Raw genomic sequence first — 16,230 nt, forward strand, 5'->3', positions numbered from 1 at the left:
AACGCTCTCTCTCTCTCTCTGATCTGCCATGTGCTTTATTTCCTTCAACAGGATTATCATACCCCTTTTCCCTTATTTGGAGAGGTGAAAAGTATGCTGGTATGGTCTGGTACATCATGTAACCCAAAGACATCTCATTTTATAGTTATTATAAGTTGTCACGATGGAATATGTTTACTTTCCATCACACAAATGAAGCTTTATTATAGATTTTCACAGTATATGTTATTGGTTATTCTCTAACTTAAATGTAAAGTCTGCTGACCATTTTGTCATTTCTTGTCCTGGAAGCAGCATGGAGCTAAAAATGTCAGAATTTACAGCAGAATTTAAAATGAGCAAGATTAAAAGACACGCTAATGACCCCTAGAGACTGCAATGTTCATCATACACTGCAACATTAAAGTCTTAGGAATGATATAGTGACAATTTTGTAGTCTGCCTTACTGAATGTGGGGCTTTAAGTGTTACATTTTTGGTTTTAGAGGAAACCTCATGGAGTGTTCTAAACGGAAATGATTCTTCCTCTGGGGTCAATAGCCGCAGCAAATTTCAACATACAGTACCTTGTCATGGGCCAAAGCTCTAGTCAAGGGTAATTTTTGACCTAGATGACAGCTGGGGGATCACCCAAATCATTAGGAGTCATCTTCTGGGGACCTTATATATTAATAAAATCATCCCAATCAATCCAAAGCTTTATGGCAGCCTGGTCAGTAATTGGTGCGATATCTAGATAAGGATCAAAATGTTGGAAAGACAGACCAATAGATTGACTTACCCTTATTGCCATATTCTGCCACTCAAGTCTAAGAAGATTTTTATTTTTAGAAACAATTATTTTCTGCTGTTTAAAAATAATAACTGTTTAATAAAGATTCAGGGGCTTTGATAAATTGTGTAATTATTATGAATTGGCTTAAACAAGGCACTTAAATCTGCTTCATAAGACTTTGTGGCTCCCAGTGCAGGTGCAAAAACTCCCTATCCAGCATTTTGTTATCCACATTACTAAGTATTTGTATAAATGTAAACAAATGAAGTATTGAAAAATGAACTGCTCATTTACACTTGATGCAAAGTCCATTTGCAATATATGATCATTAAGTATTTTTAGATGTATTGTGTCTATTTAACAGGATTCACAGGCTAGTCCCAATTTATCCTGCCTAATCAGTGTGGTGTTGGCTCTGTGGGCAAAGAGCCGCCTGTCTGTCTGCCTGGCTGAATGAACAGACGAGGGTCCATGGGGCATCGTGGCCCCACAATGCTTGACGGTGACCAAATAAGGGCAACTGTCTGCAACATGTATGCAGGGAGGAGACAGGGGCACTAAGTTGGCACAGTCCAGTCTCTCACATTCTTTGGCCTCTCTCAAAAGGCTTCTGTCCCCCATCACACATCCACTATGTGAGTAGACAGAACTTGTATTTAGAAGTGTTAAAGTTTTTGTGAAAAGGTTCATGCACAAGGCTTGTTATGGTTAAGTGGTTAAAATAATAGAGGCTGACAGTTTGTTGACACTATTATTTAGAGAGACTTACACTGCAAGCGCTAAAAAGCTTACAAGAAACCAACAAGACAGAGTACAGGCAAACAGGTAATTCAGTGAATGAATTTAAGTTGACTAGCACTGAAATTTGCAGCATTCCTGCTATAACCATATGGTTTTAATGAGAATATGGATATTATGTAGAAATACAGTCTAATATTAAGTTCATGTGATGCATTCACTGCATATGATGTATGTTTCTGAACTGAACTGCACAGCAGTGCAAAGACCCAGACATAAGAGATACTGATATTGTTCACTAAATTCTGTCTCAGTGCTGTGAGTGCTGGGTAAAGATTAACTCTGGTGTTTTCCTTGGGGCCTCTTTGAAGTGGACTTACTCCAACCCCTGCTTATCTTAATTAGAAAGAAATCTGGAGGAGTGAAGTGGTCCTCTGGAAACAAGCACCTCCACTCCCCAGCTCCCTGAAGGCCACACTGCAGCTTTACCAGGACTTTGAGGCCTCTTAAATATTTTCTCATGTCATGGTGGGATTGTATGTAGTATAAACTATAACATAAATTGTTTTTTCTGCGCTTTTAAAGCAAAGCTTTGGGAGGTATCCTCCTCAGACCTTGCTGGATATGAAAAAAAGTAATAATTGATAGAGCCACTTTGAGACACCATTGTTTGGTGAATACTGTTGAAGGCATACAGGTGTTTAACGTGATTCATCTTGAAAGGGAGAGCTGCCTCTTTGAAGCTTAGCTTGATGCGTTGGCTGTTTCTTCAGTGTCATGTAAATAATTATGCAGAGCATGTAACTATTTAATGTTGTTATTGAAATGTATGAGACACTTGAGATAAATCCTACTGATAAACGGTTTTTAAAATGTCCCTGCCGGAGTGTTTGATTATAGAGAGCTGATGCATATCATTTAAATTCTCCATTTTGTAGAATTATGCTTGAGATCAAGAGTATCAGCCGTGTTATAGCTATTACAAAGTCAGTGTGAAGTCAGATAAATGGCCAAGACCTTCTCTGTTTCCATTACCTCAGTGGTGGACGGGCTCCTTCACGACTCCCAGATCACACATGCAGTGTTTACCGGTGGCATGCGTGCCAGGCTGCTGGCTTTAATCCAAATGGAGAAGGGAGGTCCTGTCATACACAAATCGCCTGTCTCCAGAAGAAGGATGTGGAACACACAGGAAGCAAAAATCCTACACTGTGGTAGACCTCAAGAATGTATGAGTTATAAAATGTATCACTTGGGACATTTCCAAAAAAAAAAAACACGTTTTGCGAGTCTCTATTACCAGTTGATACAACACAATAGTGAGTCAACCTTTACATATGTAATATTGTTGGCTCAAAAAAATGTGTTTTCTTTGCACACAATTTTTTCAGAATTGTTTTTCTTATCACTAGCTTTCCAAAAAGCATAAGAGATCAGCGCTTGTTTGTGATTTATTATATCAAACTTAATGCTACATTGACTTACCAAGCAACTTTTCCTGCTTTACTTTTTTTCATCAGTAAGTGATGCAAATTTTAGCATAACACAAAATACTCCGCAAAATACTCTGCACATGAAGCACATTACATTACCATCAGTAGTAATAGCAGCTTATTTAGGATTAACAGAGGAATGGGTTGTCTGCATGAACAGTGACCTGATGGCTGAGCAGACCTGAGCAGAAATTTGAGAAAAAAGTCATCACACTACCATATTGTTAGAAGATAGAAGTTTCACCAATTAAAAACATAATTTTCTGGATTGTAACTTTAAGAGAAATGCTGAGACAAATTCTTCTCATAGTATGAACTGTGAAGGAAACAATGGTTTGAGTCATAATAAGGTCAGGGACTCATTAACATCGTTGTACACAAATGTGTTGAAGTGGTGCCTCTAAGTTAAAAAAACAATTCCTATTTTCAAAGAGATAAAGAAATTCTGTGTTCATGAGAATTTCATGAAATGTATACAACTAAATGATTCAAACATTTTGTTAATTTTGTAGAAGAGCTTCACAGTTTCTGCAGCCTTTTGTCCCAATTACAGCTCGGTGTTGACATTACAGAGTCTGTCTGAAGTTCGCTCTGAACTGGATCTATAAGTTCAAGGAACATCATTCTTCTGTATTCTTCTTCTTTACAGCATTTCTGATAACTGCAAAGATAAATTATGGAAAGTCATGTTTCACTACTTCACGTTATCTATCTAGTAGAAAATATCAAAGTAACTCCATGTGTTCATTATGGATTATATATATACTTAATTCAACTAAATAATTTAAATGAGTTGTTGGTTTTGAAAGAGATGGGGAAAAAAAGAACACTATGTGCTCCCTGTTGTCCTCGTGTGTCACACTGACTCTGTCCTCTTGTCCCGGTTATGGCTTCATATTGTCAAAAAACATCAATGTAAGGGGCATTAAGACCCAATTTTACTCTGTGTGAGGAAATATGTACATTATTAGACCAAAGGAAAAGCTCTGAACAGGTGCAGAGAACATTTCACATGTGCACACACACTCAAACACACAAACTCGTAAATGCATGCACCCTCACACATAATAAAACACCCAGGGTGAATGTGTATAGGTCTCACCGTGGTCATTGAGGAAGGAAATGGACACAGTGGAGCGGTCAGCTAGACGTAACAGATTTACTGACCATAACAACCGGGGTGGGGCGGGGTAGAGACTCTCAGTCGTGCCTAACAAAAACAACAGCAACACTCTGAAACCTCTGAACAATGTCCCTGCACCCTTCCGGCAGTTTCACTTTTATTCCACCACTTTCAGAACTGCCAGATGTTCTGTGGCTCAGTCATCTGTAGCTCACCATCCTCATCCAGTACAACAGCAGGCAGCAGCTCTCACTGTGTAGTCTGGTGGATGCATGCTGATTTCTAGGAACCAGTGGATTATTATATAGATAGTCAGTGCTCTAGAAATTACAACATTAAAGTGTGGTGTGGTTTCTGTATGAGTCAGTGTGTGTACGTCTTTGCACATTTTTATTGTCACTGTTTGTGTATCTGTGTGTGTTTGATGCCTGTGTATGTGGCTCTGCTTTGAGTGTTTATGGTCAAATGGTAGCAGCGATGCCCTCCAGGACTTTTGCCTTGGCCTCTGAATCCAACTTCAAAAGGCAAGGATAAAATAACCCAGTTCAGACAGGAAACAGACACCTTTTATCTTAATTAGAAATGAAGCAATTAGACGGCACAAACTCTATTCCTTTTGCATAAGGGCTACTGTATGCACCCCTCATACCTCCCACTGAATTCTGGCTAGGAGTCTCAAAGTCAAGTCCTAAAGGTAACCAAGAAATCATTCTAATAAGGGGTAAAATTTCTGTGCCACCCTAGAAAGAAATAGCTAATAGCAGTTAATTTTCAAAATATATTTTGGATTATTAAGTCCCAGTTAGGCTATTTGAATTTTCTTCTATGTTTTCCCTTGCTGTGTGATGAGTTCTAGGGAGCCATTTTAAGTTTCTTTAACTTAACTATCAACTGTATTTGTTTGCAGGAGGCAACAAACTGAAGAACCAGCAGTTCCGTCTGAACTGGGCTTGGATCTCTTTAGAGAAGGAACACTATGTGGTGGATGAAGAGGTCAAGTTCCTGGAGGTGGTGCTGAAACGTCGGGGCTACCTGGGGGAGACCTCCTTCGTTAGTAAGCAGACGCTGCTTCTGAGTCACTTGTCACTTGTAATAATAATTCCATCTAATGAGACAGAAAGGAACCATAATCATTACGGAAAGTTACTAGAAAGCACTGAGATCATGCAGAATTTTAATTTATTCAAATATTTCTGTTTTATTTTAATAAAAATGTTGTTCTGGATCCACATCTAAACCAAAAATAATAAATAATTAAATGTAATATATAATTAATAAAAAAAACAATTTTTAAATAGATGCTACAAAATAAAAGAAAGAAGTAAGACAAAATAAAAACCATGATATACATGTGCCAGATTTCTTGATATATTGAAATCTGGCACATATATATTGACTTGATATATTCCTGGATCCATAACACAAACTACTCACTTGTTGCTTTAGACTAATTTACCACCAAATTTCATTTAACTAACTAACTAGCTAACATTCAAAGTGACAGAGACACAAACAAACATGACGAAAAACATACACTCCTTGTCAGAAGAGATTGTTTGGGATTCCCTTCAAGACATCTTTTTTCTTTTTTAACATTTCGAACACCTACTTAAAGCACAATGCCAGAGGCCAACATAGACAAGCCCCAACAGCACACAGACACAACTACATAGACACACACACACACACACACACACACACACACACACACACACACACACACACACACACACACACACACACTCTGATATATTTTATTATTCCAACTCTGAGGCTGGCCTAGACACCCTGGACCTTTCACCTGTCTCCTCTGGCTAGTATTTATGTTCCAATCACACAATAGCAGAAGACAATCCCTCAGGGACTGCATGCGCACATGAGAAAGGTCACCCAAAGTTGGCGGCCATGGAAAGGCGCCATTCCAAATGTTAGTTGAAGCAATTTACTGGCCGGAACTAAACGAATGGAACAATAACTGTTAAAAAACAAGCTGCTGTAATCATTTATGAGTGGCAGGAATTCTTACTACTTTTTTAGTGCCGCCATTTATTTTGTCTATAAAAATAAGGTGTGATTAAAATGACCTGATGTTAAAGGTCAAATCACATAGGATAATTTACTATACTGTCATCTGTATCTTTGTATGCCCCAGGGCGTCAGACTAATGAAACATCTGAGGTGATATGCAAATGTTCCTGACCTTTATAGTACTACACACAGCACAGGATATCTACTCTACCTCAGTGACTCAGTGAAATAAAAAATTATACATCTTAAGGCAAATCATCATATAGGCAGAAATAGTCGACAATATTTCACAGTAAGAAGTAAATAACTGAAAACAAGAATACACTTATATTTTGTTGTTCATGTTGATAAAGTACAAGCACAAAATAAACTAAAAATAAAAAATCATCTGAAATTCCTGTGTGATGACCCCACAGTGATCTCTTTGCAAATTAATATTAAACAACAAAATCATAGATCTTATATAAGGAGCTTGGGCATACAATAAAATAATTGCCCCTTGTTTTGATTTTCTGCAGCATTGCTAATGTTTTATTAATGATTGCATTATAAATTCAAGAAGCGCTACTTTGAACTTTGGATGCACTGGTGTTCATTGCCCAGAGAAAACATGCCTTGCATTTTCATAATGTCCGAAATTACTGTTGTGTGCTTTCAGGTCCAAACCATAGTTTTTCACAGTGCAGTTTTCTTATGATTGAGGCAGCATGAATGGGAATGATAATGGTTGAGGGAGGATGATGTACCTCTCCATGCTGGTTATGGAAAGCACACAAAAGAAGCTGTAATTTAAAAATGTTTTCAAGTCAGAACCATTTTGTTTCACAATGGCCTCAAAGTACCAATAAAAATGTATCTTTCTAAATGCATAAGTGGTGAAACCTTTTATGTTCTCCATTTCTCATTACAGTAAGTGAGTACATGTTTACATCCTCAGGCAGTGATTCTTTGATCACACACCTCTCTGTTCTTTATTTTTCAATTTCTAGCCAAGAAAAATGTTGACATACCTATACAGACCTAAATCTGTACAGAAACTGTTTTTGATTTCCTCTAACATTAATATGTATTTGTAATTCGCCTGCCAAACCTTTTGCCCCTTTTCTACCATGTCTAGGCTGTAACATGAGTATATTTAAATCTTCAAAAAGCAACACAACTGCAAGGCAGGCTTTGATAATTTACTTTGTTGTAATCCAAGAAAGAATTATTTTGGACAGATTATTTTATTATACATGCTCAAAAACATCTCTGCAGCATTCGATCTGCTGGTACACAACTAACAACCAATATCCTGTCTCAGTAAGGTCATATCCTTCATGGTAAAACCCCCCCAAGAGCATTCATTACTTTCTCACAGTGATCATTGGAGTTTCTATCATCCTCTGCTGCTTTGAGGATATGAGAGCAAAAGCAGCAAACCGTTTTGATTAACCGGCATAAACAGGACACCAGAGCAGCCGGACAATTCAAGCCACCCATCTGCCTCAGCGTTGCAATGAGATAGTGAATGATCCCAGGCCAGTGCGTTCTCATGAAGACCGGGGATATCTCTTCTTGCCCAGCCCCGCCTGAGTGAACACTGATCAGAGGAGCCCACTTGTGGGCTACTGCTTCACTGGTCAATGTGCACAGTGCAGGTGGCACCAGTTTGGAGGCTGCAGCGAGCCCACCTGCCGCGAAGCCTCAGAGTGACTGCTGTGATCAGGGCCATCCAATCCAGGCATTGTGTAGGAGATAGAATTAGGAGCATATCATACTCTCTCCTATCCTAGCTACTCTTTGAAGACTGCTGATTTTTCTAGCTCCATTGAGCTTGACCATTTTATCTCAGCACATATGTGCAGGGGCGTTTTCCTTCTGTCTGTACTTGCATATCAAAGCCCACTTTTTATTTTCATCAAAGAACAGAATGGTAATTTTCTTAAAAACTCAAACTCATGCATTTCTCAATTTGTGGTCTTTTGAAGATCTTGTGTGTAGTCCTGATGTGATATTTCAAATTTTCTCTTCTCTTTCTTCCTCCCTCAGTTGTGAACAATCAGCTTTTTTTTTTAAAAGTTCCTATTACTCCAGTACTTCATTTATCCAGTCTATAGGATTGCCTTGGGGTGTGTAGCCATGTTCTTTCTATTTACTGCCAGACCCCTGCTGCATGTTGTGTGGCTAGTTAGCAAAGACAATGGAGAGGCTATGTGACATTTCACTGGCTTCAGTGCTCCTGCTCAACAGGAATCCTGCCAGTGTCACAGCTATGGTGACTGAGGCCCCATCAAACAGCTCACATGCTGAAGGTCAGACAACACAAGTTAGCTTCCAACCACTGCTGCTGAGACTAGGCTGAAATGGCTATATTCCCACCATGGCCATTTGAAACACACAGGAAATTGCACCCAGAAGATGGGCAGATATTGTCGGATTAGACCAACTGGGGCGTGACATTTTCCTGGTTTTCCAGGAGATGAAAAACAGTAGTTTAATTATCTTTTTTTTATTGACAAAATCTCTAGGATCATGTCCATTCATAGTTACAGATATATCAGGATTCACAGAATGCACTTAAGAAATGTGTTATTAAAAGGTTGATATGAATAAATATTTATATTAAAGGTTGCCGGTACTGACCAAGGTGATTCTTTGATATGCCTGATGCGTGATATTTTCACAGGTTTAGCAGATGTTATCTGATTATGATAATAACCCATTTTTCCATGTCCTTCCTAAGGTATTGGTACAAAAGATGGCACTGCAGAAAAGGACAAAGATTTCCGGGGGAAATCTCAAAAACAGGTGCAGTTCAACCCGGGCCAGACCACAGCCATCTGGAAGGTCCGGATCCTTTCAGATAGAGAGTATGAAGTGTCAGAGACCTTCCAGATTGTATTGTCTGAGCCAGTGATGGCAGCACTTGAATTCCCAGAGTTCGCTACTGTGGAGATCCTGGACCCTGATGACGGTCAGTAATTATTTCACTTTCAGGGATTAATATTAATTCAAATGTTTACATTTAATTATTGTCAAGGAATGCACTATATTTTACAAATCAGTGTAAGAGTACCTAAAGGTGGATCTTTTTCTAGCAGCAGTGATCTCAGTTTAGGTCCAGGAATCCTTTAGCCCTCATCTCAGCAGTATTCATGTTTTGATGAAATGTTTCTGTCCATCTGCATGAGCGCATCAGAGCACATAATATTTGAAATTAATTCACATGAAGACTGAAAGCTTTAACATCTTGAACCCAGCTTTATTATGAGAATAGCTACATAATGAGTAAAAAGCAAACTGCATTTATGGGCAGTATTTTCTTTCCACAAGTGTAGATAAACAAGGTCAAAAGGATATGGAGATAACCACACTGACCTCCCTTGCATGTGAAATGAGCGCTACAAGAACAGATGAACAGTGTCTTTGAAAACAGCTTGACTGTGATAGAGCTTAGATAGAGAACTGCATAATATAAATATGGATAATGCTTCTCCTCATCCCATAGGCCTTCATTGGGTGAAAAGGAAGAATTTTCTGTCAACAGTTTATGCTAATTAACATGTTTAGTTGGAACATCAGTCTGTAAAAGGCAGTCAACAAAACTGGCAGCTATATCTCTGCAAAATGTGAAATTCTATTGTTGTTTCCTTATGCCTTATGCCAGACATTGTCTTCCTACAGTCTATTATCATATCATTATGCTGTTTATGGTTTCTGAAGTGAATGTATTTTGGCCTCTCAAGGTCAAATAAACTTTGAAGGCTTATAAAAATGTATTTGAAGTTTATTTTCATTGAGAGAAGAAAAATGGAATAGCCCAGGGGCGGCCACAATGAAACTGTGAAACATAAATTATTTTACACCAGGCGGACTAAAGTGGCTGGAAACAGCTGAGTGTGAAGAGTGGCCACATTATCCTAGGCAATTGTTTGCATGGTACTCAGCATGGGAAAGGAAAGGTTGAGTTCTGATGACTTACCAACACCTTGTTAATGTAGGTGACCATACTCACTGAGAAGAATAAAAAGCTTCTGTCTGGGCTCTGTGGATTTCATGGCTAAAATGTTGCAAGCTCATTACCTTCCTGATTGTCATACGCAGCTCAGAGAAGGAGAGAGACAAAGAGATGGAGAGCTGCCAGTAAAACTGTTGAGTAAAAAAAAGCAAGTTGTTTAACGTGTCTCTGCTTGCAAACAGAATTAACACACCTTTGTATTCTAGTCAATTTATGTGGGCAACTAACAATAGATTAAACCAAGTGTGTGAGACGTTGATTTGTACACATTGTTTTTAATTTTCTTGCTCTTTTCCTAAACACCATTTTCCAAATACATCTGTTTCACTTACCAAGTCAATAACCAGAGCTGTCTCTCTGTCTTATTCTGTGTATCAGTGTAAGCCGACTCTCGGCTGGAATATTTGCTGGAGACAAATAAACAGTAGATGGTGGGTTTGGATTAAACATGATGGAAGCACCATCAGGGGAGCTGTAATGAGAGCTGTCATTGGTCCCAGTGTGTAAGCTGCAAGCCTGTGTATTAAAGGTTTTGGATGCAAATAATGTCACATATGATTTGATGTTCAGAAGCTTTTCTCTTTTCTGCATCTTCAGTTTGATTCACTTGACATTCAATGTATCACATTCAGGTTGTCAGAGTGATTTCCTTGTACCAAAAGTCAGATAAGATTTATCATAAAGGTATTCAACTCAAATAGTTTTAATGCACTATGTCAAAGTAATGAACTAATGTGTTGATGTTTGATTTTTCTCACATACAGAGTCTACAGTGTTCATACCCTCAGCTGCATACAACATAGAGGAGGATATTGGTGAGCTGCTTATCCCAGTGCACAGGAGTGGAGATGTCAATCAGGAGCTCATGGTCATCTGCTACACCCAGCAAGGTAACACAAGAACACAATTCTTGCACATCAAATGTAGCCTATAATTTGCCTGTAATTTGAGAAAGAGCTTAGGTTGCTCTGAACAAGTTATGATGTGTGTATATACATTAAACAAAAACGTGAATAACTGGGTTAAGAAAATAATTTCTAGGCATATCCTAAGGTAGTATTTCAGTGATGCATGTAAACATTGTTCATGAAAAAACAATTTCAGTGAAAAAAGAAATCATCATCATTTATGTATGGATTTTAATGTGAAAAAGAGTTTGGATCGTTAACCTTGGTTTCTCTAATTCTGTTTTCTGCCCACTCAGTTTCGGCCACAGGCACCGTCCCCACCACAGTGCTGTCCTACTCAGATTACATCTCCAGGCCTGAGGACCATCACAGCATCCTGCGCTTTGACAAGGGAGAGGTGGAGAAATCTTGCCGGGTTGTGATCATTGATGACTCCCTGTATGAAGACGAGGAAAGCTTCAATGTCACCCTCAGCATGCCCATGGGGGGCCGCCTGGGCTCAGAGTTCCCCACAGTCAGAATCACAATCATTCCTGATATGGAAGACGGTAAGATGACAGATGACATTTTCACTGATCATAAGTGTGAAATGGAATGCAATACAGTGTCAAGTAGTCTGTGCAGGTACAATACATTAAAGGGCTTTGATTATTGATTCATGAATCACTTTGTTGCATTTAGAGACAAGTTTTTTTAGGCTTCTTCCTTTCACTTTTAAAGGTTTTTCAATTCTGATTAAAGCCTCAAGAAAAGGCAGCTGTTTTGTGACTAGAAGGGCTTTTATCTGATTTAATTTGAGGTGTTACAGTATTTGTGCAATATATGTAATGGATAAGCACTTTGACAGTAGCTGAAAATTTGTTTGGAAAAAGTTTTGTAAATGCAATATTTTTTGCTGCATAAATTGATCCAAAAAGATTCTGTGTGGTAAGCAGGTGGGCATGTGAAATGTGTGTTTGAATTTTTTTCTGTGTGTGTTTGTGCATGTCTGAGAACGTCTCGGAGAGAAAGCGTTTGTGTGTGTGAGCCTCCTTCCTGGAGGCGAAGCCTTTATCTCGTATCTGCAGGCTCAGACTGGAGGGCTGATAGTCTCCCATATATTCCTGACGCCTCTTTGTTCCCCAACACCTGACGGCCATTCCTCAGTTCCCTATCACTCTGACGATCTCCGGAAGCACTGTTGTGAAGTCAAGGCTCTGTAATCGCGGGCAGGCAACACTAGAGCTGAAAAACCCAGCATGATTGCGGAACCATCTTTTTTTCCTTGAATCAAAACCCATTTGAAGCTAGATAATTGGGGTGATGATGTAATATTCAATTCAGCATTCCATCTAATTGCTTGATTTAAGTAGTCTGAAAATCATGACCATTGGGAAATAAGTAATTTTTTGCATGTAACTGAAGTATGTTAACTTCATTGAGACTTATTTTAATCTTCTCCAACTGCTCCAATTACTCAAAATTGTCTTTCTGTTGTAGGAGACCCCTCCATTTCATAGTACTGTACATGCTGCTGAAAACATCATAGACTTGAACTGAAGACTTGAATTGAGCACAGCGTAGCACTGATCCAGCTAATGACTTGAAACAAAACATGGTGTTGTTTTTGGTCAGTGATGATGGTGCTGCTGTTCGCACCTTTCCTTCCGCATGGCAGCTGCTGACATAATCACGTTAATTAATTAGAACCTCCTGGTGCTTTAGAATAGTTTTTTTTAGATTATGGCCAAAATCAGTACTAAGGATGCGAATCATCGGTCCATGTGGCTAAGAGGTCTTGTCTTCAAGGCTCCTGCAGCAGCAGTTTTCAGACTGTGTAACAGGTTATTCTCCCCTTCTATTCCCCATGGCACTCAAGGCAGACGCACTTCAAGTGGATTTGTTTGACCTGCTTAAGGAAGGAGGAGGTTACGTGGTTGGAATGTTTTCTTACTGTAGCAGCATCCGGTGTAACCTGAGAGCGAGTATAGGGCCTTTTGACCTCTGCTGCTCCTGGGTATTGACTCCAGACTGCTGAGACACACAAGTTTTTAACAGGATGTACAACAGTAGGTCCTTACAGCATTCAGCCTGCTTCACAAAGAACTGTTTTACCACTGCAGCTATTACATTTCCAAACAGTGTCACGGTCTTTATGGATGGCTCTGACGCTAACAGTGCCAGACATGGAAGTCTTTACAACTGCCAGAGAGCTCATTGATTGGAGATATTAATGGTTAATCTTTTACTATAACTGTCTGACTCTGTCGCATACGGTTGCTTGTCATTTACATTTAGGATAAGGGTCAAGGGTGTTTGAGAAACAGGGAGGCTGAGAAATAAAGCACATAGATATCAGGAAGTGCTACAAAGGATAAGTCAACTTGAAGATTGCTTTGGAAGTTGTCTCAGAATAACAAAGGCAAAGGGTTAATGGTTTAAGAAACTACTTCTTTAGTGGGGCAGAGTTTCCTGTTACTGATAAATAGCATGTTCATGTTCATGCATTACTGCTTTTTCATAGAGTTGTGGAAGGCAATTTTATGATTACCCCTTGTTTATAGAGACTCAGCCAGTGTGCTGTCTTAACTCAACTGTTATAAACAATGACTTGCCTGAGCAATCCAATTTTTGTAGCTTGAAAAGTCAATTCATTATAAAATATACAAAAAAATGTTTTCGCTTTACAGATTTGAGACTTCCTGGCATGCCTTTGCCTCAGTGTATTATCACACAGAAACAGGAGAAAAGAAGGCTCAGTGCATTATAGGATTAACTTGATTTAGACTGACTAACAGTCTATACTCAGATTTATTCTTGCTTTATCTGTAATCATGTTTTCTTTGCCTCTGGTTTTGTCAAAGTGGCTGCGTGACAATAAAAATCTTCTTATGCATATCAGTTGTCAGAAAGAGCCAAACTCACAAGGGTGCTCCATACAGCATGGTTGTAAGGGCCAGACTACAGCCTTCTTTTGTGGACACATCTTTTGTGTGCGTTTTACTGTTATTCTAAAATTGTTATTCTTACTGTTCACTGACGTAGTGTGACGTGAAGAGAAACAATGCCTGGAACTACTGTCCGACAACTTGTGCTCCCCATTATAATGACACAAGTACCTGACATCAGATGGAGTGCCCGAACACACATCTACACACGAAGACACACACACACACACACACACACACACGCACGCACGTCCACATGCACACACAATATGTGTAAAGTTGGCTCAGCAACACATCCAAAGTATAATTTGGATTGGGTGTTGGAGGTGTTTAGGTTGCCGGCAAGCACTGAATAAATGGAACGTGAATAGCGAGGAGAAATAAGGTTGTGTCAAAACATTCATATCTCCCTGAAGGAGGTGATAATGAAATGGCTTGGGCACTGATGGTGAAGTAAGTGGTAAATAGCTCTGAGGCAAGCAGACCAAGACCAATCTCCTGTGAAGAGTAGAAAGGCAGCAGGAGATTCATTCCCATTTGAAGTTCAGCTATCATTGCTTGGTATTAAATTTAAGTACATAATCCAGGTTCCTTTCCTAACTCCACTCCAGTATATGTGGAAGGAACGTAAATGGGGGCATCACATCCTTCTTTGTCATCCCTCTTATAGCAGTAGCTATCCAGTGGGTTTTGTACATGGGAGGAAGGAGTCGGCGCCTGGCCGAGCACCTGTCCCTGCCTGTGAGAGGTCTGTGCTGGGGCTCCCCAGGAGGGCTTTCAGCAGCTACACCGAGTTGTGGGCTCAAATAGTTCTTAGAAACACACACTACTGATATCAGCAAAAAAATGCATGCCAGCAATATGTCTTCTTTTCAAGCCAGCAAACCAGAGTAGCACAATATTATGAAATTATAAGCCACAGGGCACCAATGTATACACTCCCTGCTCACTGCAAACACACAGTCTTGGCCACCTACGTAGGTACAAGCATGTGCAAGAAACCACACAAGTGCAGTAGGAGGTTGAGCTCGTATTGTCTGCCCAGGGTCTGATAATCTGACAATTACAGGAATCTAAACTGAGAATGTTTATAGCTTTTACACCTAAATGAGTTGAAGTTTAGTGCACTAATAACCAGTTTTATAGACCTGTGCCATGGAAGAGAAGGCATGTTTTCTTTCCAACCAAAACATTAATTAGCACAACTTCACGCAGAGAGGGAGTAATTAAAATCAGGTTTGTTTAGAGTGAAAACCACCAGACTCTTACATGGCACTGGAACTAATATTTCTGCCTCAGAAAGAACTTTGTTGGCAACTGATCTCAGACAGAAAGTGTAACCAAAACTCAACAAAATCCCACTGGGTGGTCTCTAGTCTTTTCCCATTTTATGTATTTGGGTCTACAGGAAATTCATTTGGAAAAAAATTATGTGGTAGATGAGTTAAATTTAGTTCATTAACTAAAATCTTCCCTATCTATAAAACAATAATTGAGTACTGAAATTCTTAGCCATTTATTTTGACTTTAAATGCATGTTTTAGTCTATATCCCCTATGTTATGTTATGAAGTGCAGTCATAAAATTAGAGGTGGGTGATGTGTACAAAATGTATTGCCAGTATATTGTGGAAATTTCAATCGAGACCATTTACAATTAAAATAATCAGTTGGAAATGTCAATTTTTGGCTAATCCAAATATCGAAAAATAAGTACTTCATCACAATGATACAAAAATCCTGTACATCCAATATTGTCAAAGCAGTTTTGCTCATTTATTTATAACATTTCCAGAAATAATCTAATATATGCCTAGATATTAAAGGGATTGTTACCTTGGTATAAATAGTAAGATGCAATTGCTGTACTGTAAATGCAAATGAAGAAACAAGTTGTTAACAGAATGTTACCTGTGGGCATTAAGGTAGTGTAAAGTTATAATATTTGCCCACAGTCACAGAGATCCATGCAGGTTCAATACCCAGCAGCTGTGCTTCCAGCCTGTCCAGACCCTCTAACAAACACAATTGTCAGTCTACACAGGTGCAGAGGTGGTGAGGGATCATTGTCTGCTTGCTGCACTTTCGATCTCTGCCGGTTGTTCAGGTTGTCTGTTCAGCAAAGGGAGGATCTTGGAGGGATAGTGTGAAAGCTTGCATGTTAACAGTCTCCAAACACAACTCTACAAACCCAGGTGCACAGTATGTTACCTGGTTTGTGGTAATTTAATTAATTGAA

The 16,230-nt window shown here is 39.1% G+C and overlaps 1 protein-coding gene across 2 annotated transcripts in view; it reads left to right on the forward strand.

Annotated features, from left to right (window-relative positions):
- The window catches only part of frem2b (FRAS1 related extracellular matrix 2b), a 51,764-nt gene that overhangs the window by 19,531 nt on the left and 16,003 nt on the right, over positions 1-16,230 (forward strand). The window contains exons 3-6 of one of the 2 annotated variants that reach the window (XM_044201528.1): positions 5,037-5,183; positions 8,883-9,113; positions 10,922-11,047; positions 11,362-11,613. In XM_044201528.1, the coding sequence (XP_044057463.1) occupies positions 5,037-5,183; positions 8,883-9,113; positions 10,922-11,047; positions 11,362-11,613 (756 nt within the window). The remainder of the gene's footprint in view (positions 1-5,036; positions 5,184-8,882; positions 9,114-10,921; positions 11,048-11,361; positions 11,614-16,230) is intronic. The other variant, XM_044201529.1, reaches the window with a different exon arrangement.

The sequence above is a fragment of the Siniperca chuatsi genome, linkage group LG7 (assembly GCF_020085105.1).
Source record: "Siniperca chuatsi isolate FFG_IHB_CAS linkage group LG7, ASM2008510v1, whole genome shotgun sequence".
In the NCBI taxonomy this organism is placed as follows: domain Eukaryota; kingdom Metazoa; phylum Chordata; class Actinopteri; order Centrarchiformes; family Sinipercidae; genus Siniperca; species Siniperca chuatsi.